Here is a 12,657-nt window from a genome sequence, read left to right on the forward strand (position 1 = left end):
ACCACAGAATTACTTTAACTCACAAAAGCTGGAAATGATTAAGAGGGCTGAAGCAGAAGACAATGATGCTACATTGGGCCACAATAACATCCTTGGTAAGTCCACAATATGAAACAAGAAAGAAGGTAGACAGTACTAGGTCAGTGAACGACTCATCACAGGTGTTATCCAATATCATTATTCAAGTGCATCACCATATTATGACAAAATGTGGAGAAAATATTGAAGTATGAAAACAAAATCATTTGACCCTTAAAGCTAGTGTTCTTCACATGAAAGCTTTGTATGTTCATGGTTGGCTGTGTTCTGAAGCTCATAGGTGCCAAATGAAGCTGCTTCCTTCAGTGCCAGTAAGAGATAGTTTTGGAAATTTATTAACCAGAAAAAAATTTATAATCTGCTTGTGTTAACCATGAGGCTGCAGCACACTATCATAAGCAGCTACAGCATGTAATGACTGAGCTGGGAGTTGCTCCAAAGCAAGTGTTTCATGTAGATAAGTCAAATTCATTTTGAAAACGGATGCCTAAACGCACCTACATCAGCAAAGAAGAGAAGATGCTTCTGGTTTTATGTAAAAGAAAGGCTGACTGCTGTTGTGTGCAAGTGTTGAGGGGAACTGTAAAATGAAACCATTGTTAGTTTATCATTGCCAAAAACCCACATGATCTCAAGAGTATGTGCTTCCTGTCCACTAAACAGCAAACAAAAAAGCCTGGGTCACTGTGCACGTTCTTGAAAACTGGTTTGTAAACAATGTTGTTGAACCTGAATATTACTGCAAGGAGCAGAAAATTCTCAATGAAGAGTTCTCTTGGTTCTAGATAATGCTCAAAACATAGATCCCACTTATCCTGATACAACTGTGCATTTCCTGGCATCCAACACAACCTCACTGATACAACACCTTGACTAAGGTGTAATCAACATTCCGAATTCCTTACTACAAACCATCTCTCTGATGCTCTGAGCTACCAATGACTTTAACAATCCTGGCAGCTAACCTACAGTCAGAGAATTGTAGTCATTCAACCTAAGGCATATTAGAAGAATCTTGAGGAGAGGGGAAAAAAAAATCTTCAATTCTCAATAGATTGTGGAAGTTCATTTGGTCAGAGTGTGTCCACAACTTAGAGGAATTTCCTCCCTATATTGAAGTTGTGTTATCCAGGGTCATTTCACTGGTGATGAAAGCTTTTCAAGTCTTGAGATTGATGATGCTGTGGAATTTCTGGATGCTCACACTAAGGAACTAAGTGTAGATGATCTTTAAGAGTTAACAGCAGAAAATGGCAATAATGGAAAGAATGAAGACACATCATCTTTGTTCCACATACAATCTTTGCACACCTAGTCACTCCCTCCTTGAAACACCCCCATTCCTCTTGCACTCCTACCTCTACTCTATCCTACTACCTCCCACACTTCTCTCTGCTTCTCCTGGGGACTGGTTGCAAAGTAGGACAAGAGAAATATATGGGAGGTACAACAACAACAAAAGAAGAAGAAGAAGAAGAAGAAAAGCAATACAAAAGATAAAGAAGGCAAAAAGGAGAGCAGATGTAAAATGGGGAGGAGTATGACAATTTTTTTTTTTAAGTAATAAAAAGTTGTTTTGGATAGAAGTCACAAAAGAAAGAGGAGTAAGTCAACTAGAAAAGAAGAGGTAAAAGGCACAGATGTTAACAGAAGAGGAGGTGGTAAGGGTAAGGTGGGCAGGGTATTTTAGAGAGCTGTTGAATGTGGAGGAGGATAGGGAGGGATTGGTGATAACGGTGGGAGACATTGAAAAAATTAGTGATAAGAGAGGAAAATAAGAAAAGATTAGGTGCATGCAGTTTTGAAAATTATGAGCATAGGTAAGGCACCTGGATTACATGGGTGTTATGTGGAGTGTCTGAAGAAGGAAGGTGGATTGGCTAGTGAGGTTGTTTAATGTGTGTCTAAGGGTGGATAGTGTGTGAGAGGACTGGAAGAGTGCCTGTATAGTTTTGCTTTGCAAAGGAAAAGGGGACAAGTGTGAGTGTAGTAGTTTCAGAGGGATCATTTTGTTGAGAGTAGTTGGGAAGGCTTATGGAAGGGTTTTGATTGAGAGGATTAGAAGAGGAAGAGAGGGAATAATTAGTGAGGAACAGTGTGGGTTTACGAAAAGTAGGGGTTGCATGGATCAGATTTTTGTGGTAGGGCAGATATGTGAGAAAGCTTTAGTGGAAGATAAGGATGTTTTTTGGGCTTTTATGAATTTGGAAAAGGCTCATGACAAACTAGACAGGAAGGCAATGTGAGAGGTTTTGCAGATATATGGAATTGGGGGAAAGCGGTTAAGGGCAATCAAGAGTTTTTACAAGAGTGGTAGGGCCTGTGTTAGAATTGGAAATAGAGAGAGCGAGTGATTTGTGGCAGAGGTGGAACTGCAACAGGGATGTGTCATGTTGTCATGGCTGTTCAATGTGTACATGGATGGGGAGGTGCAGAAGGTATAGGCAGGGTAATGGGCAGGCGACTGGAGATGGTTAAAGCAAATGGAAAAAAATGGGAGGTGAGCAAGTTGTTTGCTGATGACACTGTACTTGTGGCATGGTCAGAGAAGGGATTAAGAGAGTTAGTGATGGAGTTTGGAAGGGTATACAAAAGGAGAAATTTGTAGGTAAATGTGGGTAAAAGTATGATGACATGTACAAGGGTGGCAGTGAGTTGGAAGTAAATCTTAAAGGAGAGAGGCTTGAGGAAGTGGACAGCTTTAGGTATTTGGGGTCACATGAGGAGGCAGAAAAGAGAGGAGTAAGAGTGAAAGTAAATAATAGACAGAGAGAAGCAAGTAAATGCCTTGGGGGATTAAAAAGTGTCATGAGAGACATTAGGAAATGGATGTGAAGAGACTATATGAAGGGGTGATTGTAGCCAATGGCACTGTATGGGACAGGCATGGAATTTAAGAGGCACAGAGGAAAAGTTTAAATGTGTTTGAGATCAAAAGTCTAAGAAATATGGTAGGGGTTATAAGGTTGGATAGAGTGAGAAATGAGGAGGTGAGGAAGAGAGCTGGAGTGGCAAAGGAAATGGAAGATGGGGTTGATGAAAGAGTATTGGGATGGGTTGGATACATGGAAAGAATGAGTGAAGAAAGATTAGTTGAAGAGATGTGAAAGGGTGAGGTGGAGGGAGTGAACTTGAGGGGACCATCAAGGATGAGATGGATGGATGGGGTGAAAGGGGCATTGAGCAAGAGGGGAAAGTCCGTTGAGCAAGGCAGGGAGAGGGCAGGGGATTGGGGTGAGTGGAGAATGCCTGTATGTAGAAATTACAGTGATACAAGGATGGGAGGGTATGGAGGGAGGAAGTGGTGACATATGATATTTTTATGCACCCCAAAGGTATTTCTCCCCACCTTTTCTTTTTTTGCATGAGGGGATAGAGAGGGAGGGTTGCCAATTAAGTGAAGCAGCCTTGCTGTGGATGTGCTGTGTCTTGCTCCCTTATCTCTGACCCAAGGCAGTGGGCAGACTAAGGGGATGACCCATCATCCATGAGGAGCTAAGATGAGAGGGAAGAAAGGGTGGTGGATAGGAATAGAATACGTGGGAGTGGGAGTAGTACTTGCTTTTTTACTTTTCTATTTCCCTTGTAATGGGAAAAAGCCCCTGAAGTATATACAACAGAAGAACAAATGGCCATAAGTATGGATCATAGTATAGAGCAAACTCATAACCTTAGTTCCTCTCTACAATCTAACCTTCCCTAGAAGCAAATTCATCCTGAATAACAAAAGATCAGCTACAGAAGAATCTCCAGTTTCTTCAAACCAATGTCAGCCACACCATCTCCAGATCCACCTAGTGCTCAACTCTTCTCCAGTCTTTTGCTTCTGAAACTTCTAATGTATCAGATCTATAAATCTGCCATCACCTCTCAATGTGCTTGACAATTATAATAACCTACTACCTTCTTCATACAAATCTGTCACTTCCACTACTATTTGTCTTGAGACCTATGCACTAACCACTGTTTGCAAGCAATACTTTTGTTTATTTGCTGATTCTGTGGTGCCTCTTTGTTGTATTAAATAAAAAATGTGAACAAATTGTTTGTACTACAAATATAAGAGGAAGCTCGCTGGCCAAGCAGGTTAGGGCATCATCACTTGCAACAAAGGTCATAGGGATGGCTGTTCGAACCCTGCCTCCAGCAAAGTTGAACCCAAGGGGCATTATGGTTCATTAAACTTCATGCTACAAAGTCCTCTGTATGGGGCACCATCCTAGCTTCCCAATAGGGGAAGGGAGTTTGAGATCTTAAACATCATCATCATCATCATCATCATCATCACACATATAGGATGCACCTCAAAAGTCAACCCAATTTTCTCACTGAGGTTATTCACTTCATGCAAATTCACACATGTCCCTTTCATATATGGAAGGACTAGTGTATATCTTAACATCTTCAATAACATGTGGCACTTTTGCTATTATTATGACTGGCTATGGTCATGGATATATTCAAGGAAACACTAGAAAGGAGACAACAATAGTATAAAATTAGCTCATCATTCTTCTATGATCAATTTTTTTTCATAAATGAATGTGTAGCTTTAGCTCAAGGATGCTTCCCCCTCAAAAAAAAAGGAAAGAGTGCACATATGTGCCGCAAAAGTTACTAATTGCATGTTATTATTCAGTCAATATCCAGTATATCAAAAGTATATTAAAAAGGATGACAAGCACAAGTCTCAATAAGAAATTGTGAAAAAAAAAATATATATATATATTTTCTACCAATTAAAATCTAAATACATGACATACCTTTCATTTACTTCTCCATCAGGCAAGAGTACCCTTTCCTTAAAAGGTAAAACTTTGATACCCCGCTGGTGTTTACTGTAGGATATTTGAGTGTAGTCTGAGACAACTCTCATGGTTGGCTCCCGAACAATTATCAGAAGTCGTATAGATTCATTCATAGCTCTGATACGAACTGGAGCTTCTTTGGAGATGAAATACGATGGAGTCTTCTCCACTGTCAACTGTGCAAAACATAAATAATGTACTAAACTTATGACAGTATAAAAATATACCAATGACTTGTTATTCAATCTCATATACTAAAAAGGAAAAATGTAAATAGAATGGTTTCCATGTATGAAAATGACAGAAGCAAGTTTATATACATACATATACCAAGGCTTTTTCCCCCTTACAAGGGAGGTAGCCATAAAAAAAAGGCATAAAATCATTCCCAAATATTCCATCCCTAAATACACTCCACTCCCCTCCACCCTCCCTCTTGTCTTAGCACCTCCTGGATGACGGGTCATCCCTGCACCTTGTCCAGTGCCCTGGGTCAGAGGCAGTGTCGCAAGTCACAGCACATCCACAGCAAAGCCGCTTCATTAAATTGGTGACCCTCCCTCTCCGTCCCCCCATGCATAAAAGGAGAAGACGGGGAGAAATCCCTACGGGCTGCTTCAGATTTTGCTCACACATACTACCTCACCCCTCATCCCCCCAACCATTCCACCTCATGCATCACAACATCTCCATTCATCTGTCTTCTGTCCTCTCCCGTCCTTCCTCCACACACATTCCCCTCTTCCCCAAAGCCCCCTTCACCCCATCCATCCATCTCATCCTAGGACGTCCCCTCATATTCACTCCTTCCACATCTGCCTTCCATATCTCTTTTACTTGTCTTTCTTCACTCATTCTTTCCATGTGTCCAAAACATCCTAATACTCTTTCATCAACCCTATCTCCCAACTCCCTTACCACCCCCGTTCTCCTCCTTACCTCCTCATTTCTCACTCTATCTAGCCTAGTAACCCCCATCATACTTCTCAGACACCTCATCTCAAACACATTCAAACTCCTTCTCTCTTCCTCTCTTATGTTCCATGTTTCTGCCCCATACAGTGCTGTTGGCACAATCAGTCCTTCATACAGTCTCCTCTTAGCATCCATTCCCAAATGTCTATTCCTCATTACACTTTTTAATCCACCAAGGCATTTACTCGCTTCTCTCAATCTACATTCTACCTCCAACTCCACTCCACCTTTTCCCACCACATTTGCACCCAAGTATCCAAAACTATCCACTTCCTCCAGTCGCTCTCCCTTAATGCTCACTTCCAGTCTGCTACCACTTTCACCCCTTGTACATCTCATCACCTTACTTTTACCCACATTTATCTTCAGCTTTCTTCTTTCACACACTCTTCCAAACTCTGTCACCAACTTCCTCAATCCCTCCTCCGATCCTGCCGCAAGCAAAGTGTCATATATTTATACCAAGGACTTTTTCCCCCTTATCAGGGAGGTAGCCAAAGTCAAAAGGCATACATCCACTCCCACCCATTTCATCCATACCTATTCCATCCCCATCCACCACCCCTCCCTCCCTCTCATCTTGGCTTCTCATGGATGATGGGTCATCCCGCATTTCACCCACTGCCTGGGTCAGATGCAGCACATCCACAGCAAGGCTGCTTCATTTAATCGGCAACCCCACTCTCTGTTCCCTCAAGCAGAAACATTGAAGACAGGGAGAAATCCCTTCAGGCTGTGTCAAAATATCATTCACACATAACCATAACCCCACATCCCCCACCCACTCCCTTTCATGCATCACTGTATTATCTATACACAGCCACTTTTTGTTCACCCCTATCTTCTGCATTCTCCCTTCCTTCCTCAACAGACATCCTCCTCTTGCTCAACACCCCCTTTTACCCCATTCATCCATCTCATCTTTAGTCAACCCCTCATGTTCACTCCATCTACCTCTGCCTTCAACACTTTTTTTTAATAATCTTTCTGTACACATTCTTTCTATGTGTCCAAACCATCCCAATACTCTTTCATCAACCCTATCTCCCATCTCCTTTTCCAACCCCATTCTCTTCCTCACCTCCTCATTTCTAACTCTATCCAACCTTGCAACCCCTATCACATTTCTCAAACATTTCATCTCTACCACATTTAAACTCTTCCTCTCTTATGTTCCATGTCTCTGCCCCATACAGTGCTGCCAGAACAATCACCCCCTTCATACTCCTCTTTGCATCCATTCCCAAATGTCTATTTTTTATTACACTTTTTAATCCCCCAAGGTACTTACTTGCCTCTCTCAATCTACAATCCACCTCCACCCCCCCCCCTTTCCTGCCATATGCAATCCCTAAAGCTATCCTCTCTCCTTTAAGGCTTGCTTTCAAATTGCTGCCATCCTCACCTCACCTTTACCCACATTTATATATGGTTTACTTAAACCCATAAAATCTATATTCATATTTCACGATAAATTCATGCATGCTAGTGCGTTTTGAAAAGGAATAAAAAAATAAACCACAATAACTAACAATAAGCCATTTCCCCCTTTACAAGGGAGAATCAAAGCTGTCTACATCCATTGATCACTCCTCACATCTTGGGACTTTCTGGACGAAATGTCATCCATCTCCCTCGAGACGCCATTCAAGTCGAAGGCAATGCTGCCGTGAGACCCAGGTGCAGGGCCTGACAGCCAGGACTGGTTTATCCCCACCACTTCACTTTCACATTTATCACCCTATCCATCCTTGTAACATCTATCACTCTTCTCAAATAATTTGCCTTTAAAATGTTTAGGATCTTCCTTTCCATCTCCTTTCTATTCCACATCTTCACTCCATACAGTGTCATGGGAACAATAACACTCTTTACATTCATCCACTGGTACCTATCTGTAATAACACTTTATTCCCCACAGTACATTACATCAACAAAAAATAAATACAAATTTTAGTCCCATCCAAACCACACTAGTCTAAATTAAATAGCCAGTACAGAAATGTCATCATACCTGATCATCAAAGGAATATGGCATCTTTTTACGATACCATTCCAGCCCTTTTGCGTAAGTTTCTTCATCATCAAAGAAGTGCATCTCCTGCCCTGTCTTTCTGATATACGGATGAAGATTAAGCATCTCCAGCAAAGCACGAGTTCCGCACTTACGTATTCCCACAATGATCACCTGTGGGAGTCTCCTCTGCGTTCCACTGAAACGTATTCGGTCGTGATAAATGGTTTCTGTGGGAGTGTAGCCACTTCCAGACCCTCTACTCTGCTCTGGTATATGTGCTGAAATTAATAAATAAATACATGATGATAATGAAAAACTTCAACCTTCAAACCAAAGTGATTTACAAATATCAGAACAATGTTCAACACAGTGAGTTAAACAGCAACCTCTTACCATATTCTGTGGCAAATCTAAAAGGGTTCGAACAGTATATTAGAAGACTAACTCCCACGAATATTATAAAAACAACAAAGACTTTGCGAGCAGATCCAGGCAGGAAGGGGCAGCAGAAGCACCAAAACCAACCCCCTCTACCCATGGGGGGGTCTTTTCCAAGTTCAATCAGATGTTGCTTTGTACCTTGTCCACCAGTGGTCATAATTCCAACCAACTTCTGAAACAAAATGTATTCTTTTAAGATGATTATAATCAAGAGACAAGTAAATGTCTGGGTGAAATGAAAAGTATTATGAGAAGCAGTCGTCTGTGCATAAATATAAAGAGTAGGTTGTATGAAGGCACTGTTCTGAGCAAAGACTTAGAATTTAAGAGAGGCATATAGGAAAAGCCTGAAAATGTTTGAGATGAAGTGTCTGAAAAGTATGGTGGATGATACAAGAATGATTGAGAGAAATGAGTTGAGGCAGAAAATAGGTGGAAAGAGATCTGTCAGATAGGAGAGCTGAGAGTGCTGTGGTGCTTCAGACACCGAGAAAGAATGAGTGAAGAAAGACTTCCAAAAAGGGTGTGGACAACAGGATGTGCTTGTGCTCATGTGTTCTGGTAGGAAGGACATGTTTGAGAGCTCTAGAATTGAACTGCATATCTACTATTTACATGTGCTGTTCTACAGGGAAGATTTTGGTTTCCAAGTGTAGATGTCCCAGTGAGGTGGTTTTGGTGCATTCTGTTACTCTAATACTTTATTGTGCCCCTCTGAAGACCCTAAGTCTTGCTACATAGCTTGTGACCCAAGCAGTGTGGCAGAGGACAGGGATGACAATTCATCCATGAGGTGTTTGGGATCAGGGGTGTGAAGGAGTCTTGGATGGCTGTAGAAAAATGGACGTGGAGTGAATGGTGTATGCCACGGTGTCGGTATTGTTTCAGTGCCAAGTGGTGACTTCAACATGAACAAACTAATGTTATTCATACATAATCACTATATATGTTTGCACTAAGTCAGGTAGTTCTTCTGATGTCTCATAAACACAACACAAGATGCATGCAAAGTCTTCCAACCACAAAGTACTGAGTACACATTCTACACACACACTAAATAAAACAGGGACCAATGATGGACTACAGGACTACAGAAAAATTCCCCAGCTACCAACTAATAAAACCGGTCAACTCCCTCCTTTAAAGGTGCAGCCTTCAGGGGCTGACACTCAGTCTCTTTACTCAGCCCAAGATCTCTATCAATTTCAACTGTACTTCTTCCAACTTATCACACAAGGAGAGCTGACAGAGACACAATACCACACTTATACAATAAAGACAAGTTCAAGGTTTCTTTCTGAGGAGATCTTCAGGAAGATCTGAGGACTTTAGCTAGCCACTGTGGGGCTGCAACATTTCTGTCAGTGAAACTTGAGACATAAATTATTATTTCTATGAGCAAAACACCACTAATGTAACAACATACCACCAACTACATCACCACCCCACAGCTACACCCCCACCCCCTTAACTCCAACCTCTCAACATAAAAAACATCCTGGGTGGTGACCTGAGCATCCTTCATCCCTCTTGGCCACACCAAAACTGCACACCAAAGATGCAATAATAACCTTACCAACTCCACACCTTGAACATACTAAACTCTAGTGAACATCCACCATGACAATCCGTAAACACAACCAACAGGCAACACTGAATCCCTATCAGTCCTCTCTACTCCAAAAGGACAAAGTTCACCTGGCCAGACTGTGGTGGATGACCACATCGCAGATAACTTTCCAGGATGCAATGCTTCACCCCATACACATTATGGAGGACTGCATTGTGCACAATCACACATGCCAACAACACAATATACATACATACATACATATACCAAGGCTTTTTCCCCCTTACAAGGGAGGTAGCCAAAAAGGGAAAGGCATAAAATCACAATATACACTCTCTAAAGGACTTAAGAGACTGCTCAGCCAGGCAGTCTAGGGAAAGGCAACAACAACAGCAACACACACACACAGACAATTCAATGTGCTTATCTCTGCTCCACTCACAGACAATTTGGGAGGTTATTCAATACTTCTGTTCAGACAAAATTTTCAAAAAATCACCATACAACTGATTTTAAAATCCAAATACAAAGATGTACATGAAGTACAACAAAACAATATGGATTGAATACACAGGTGACAGGAAAATAACTTGCAAACTGATGTAACTTAGTATCCTTACTTGGATAAAACTACAGAACAGATCACAAACTCAATACTGAAACCAAACAAAAACACATCCCTAGAAGCTATAGGAAAAAATATGACCCCAAGTACATGTAAGAACACCTATCTTATAAAACCAGAAAAAAAAGAGGAAGTGTGTAAAGATCTTTGTAAGAGACAGGCATGAAAAGACAAGGATAGGTAAATATGAGATTCTGGAAGAACCTTTACGAGGCAGATAATAACACACCACTTCACTAGTTTCAGTTTGTGTTTAAGACCCACTCTCGAGTAAGATGGAAGTCAAAACCAGTCAAGAGGTGTGTTGCGATCCTAATCAAAGCTCTTTCTGGACCCTGTGCTTCCTCCACACTTCATCTACCCACAAATGAGAAAAATTACAAAAGGATGTAAAAATAAAAGGGGGAGAACATTAATCTACTAACCACACACAAGGCAACTTGAATAACCAATAACAAGAAATCATTAAGAGTTCATAATGTATCTGTCTTTGCAGGATATCAAAAGTTAAAACAACCTCTATGTTATTTTACTGTTCCTGTTGATGTAGAGAAAATCATCGACAGTGACTGGAATAAAAGCATAATAATGAGCCAAGGTGTGCTCCTATGGGATGAGTAAGGGAAGGTGCCATCATTCCTAGAGGGCACTAACAGTTTTATTTTATGACATAATTATGTGCCCCATATCTTCCTCCCTCATATATCTCAACCAACTTCCCTAGCCACAACTCTGACCTAGGGAATCTATGGTTCCTCCAACAGTCACAGCTGCTGGGCATCCTTATCAGGTAGTCCTACGAACAGCTGATGCTCATAATGGTGCTCGCTTTGTCTCCTTGCTCCATAACTGGATTGTGGGCTCTAACTTAGGAGCAAATCCACAGAGGTTGGAGATGGTAAGTAAATTCATACTAGATCTGGATGTATCAGGCACTGCTGGCAGCTTTATGGTCACATGTCCTCTGGCCTGCCACTCTCCTTCACAAAAGATTTGGTTGAAACACACATCATGAGAATCTATACAGGACCTTAGCTGGGGAGTGTCCTGTGTGGCCCTTGTTGCAATTCTCTAGCTTTTTATATTTAATAAACAGGTAGAAAGTTTCAATACTTCTGATCTCAACTTATCAATTGATCATGGAGCTCCTGATCCCCAAATCTACTGATAATAAACTTTCAAGTTTGATCCACTGTTATACTCTATGGCATTCAGCAAGTGGTGGTTTAGCAGGAGGATTAGTAGGCAATGGTCTATGATGAGGTTGAAGTGATACAGGCCCATGAGGTAGAACTTGCACTTCACCATCTTTGCAATGGTGTGTCAAGACACTCTGTCAGTGAGATTCACTGGACAATACAAGACATACCTCCAACTGAGTCCTTCAGGAGAGAACATCTGATGTTGTACAGGTGTGACACATGTCTGCAGCATAATGGGGAACACTAGGTTGAAGGTAATGAGGACAGGTGGACTTGACTGGGCCTGTTCAAACTTGTTGAATGTTTGACTGGTCAAATCCTAGAGAAAATCTTCTTCAGACTCCACAGAGGCCAGAGGGCACATGGTGGCAGCATAAATGTCTGGTGAAAAGTCTGCTAAACAATATGTCAGGCATATGAAGAATCAGAGATCTGTAATGTCTGCAATGGCACACTTTCTCAAGATGAGGTCATGCCATCCTTGGAGCCAGGAGCAACAAATGGCACTGCAAGTTCAGCCAGAACACACTTCAATACAGGGTGATGCAGTGGGCTCTGCACTTGGACAGTACATCAATGATATCCTAGAAACTGATTGAGGTCCTTCTTGTACAATGCCCATGACCTTCACCTCTAACATATATACCCTGGAGTGCCCTTTCACCACAGAGAAAAAAATTCTGTGGTAATAAAGCACATACAAGCATAAATGGGGTATGATGAGGGTGACTGGTCTTTCTAAGCACGGGAAATTTGTCATTATCCATACAGGGCACTGACTGCTGTGTGGTACTTGCAAGTCCTTGGGTCAATGCTCTGTACAGCCCTGTGGGGCAAGAGTGAAAGGTGGGTGGACTGCATCACTTCGCTCGAGTTTGTACAAGTCTGTTGTGATATGAACTCCTCAATTAACCTATTCCATACAATGATGCCTACATAGGCATCATGAAGCACTAGTGGGTACACGAAGATGCCGGTTT

The 12,657-nt window shown here is 41.6% G+C and overlaps 1 protein-coding gene across 7 annotated transcripts in view; it reads right to left on the minus strand.

Moving 5' to 3' along the window:
* Positions 1-12,657, minus strand: part of LOC143021030 (heparan sulfate glucosamine 3-O-sulfotransferase 1-like) — an 86,443-nt gene that overhangs the window by 27,383 nt on the left and 46,403 nt on the right. For 4 of the 7 annotated variants that reach the window (XM_076178256.1, XM_076178237.1, XM_076178210.1 and 1 more), the window contains 3 exons: positions 8,233-8,452; positions 7,837-8,117; positions 4,803-5,023 (listed from right to left, as the gene is read on the minus strand). In XM_076178256.1, coding sequence (XP_076034371.1) covers positions 4,803-5,023; positions 7,837-8,117; positions 8,233-8,437 — 707 coding nt within the window. In that variant the 5' untranslated portion in view covers positions 8,438-8,452. The remainder of the gene's footprint in view (positions 1-4,802; positions 5,024-7,836; positions 8,118-8,232; positions 8,453-12,657) is intronic. The other 3 variants (XM_076178264.1, XM_076178218.1, XM_076178246.1) reach the window with 1 other exon arrangement.

This window comes from Oratosquilla oratoria, chromosome 3 (assembly GCF_046742065.1).
Source record: "Oratosquilla oratoria isolate Oo_2021 chromosome 3, ASM4674206v1, whole genome shotgun sequence".
Lineage (NCBI taxonomy): Eukaryota > Metazoa > Arthropoda > Malacostraca > Stomatopoda > Squillidae > Oratosquilla > Oratosquilla oratoria.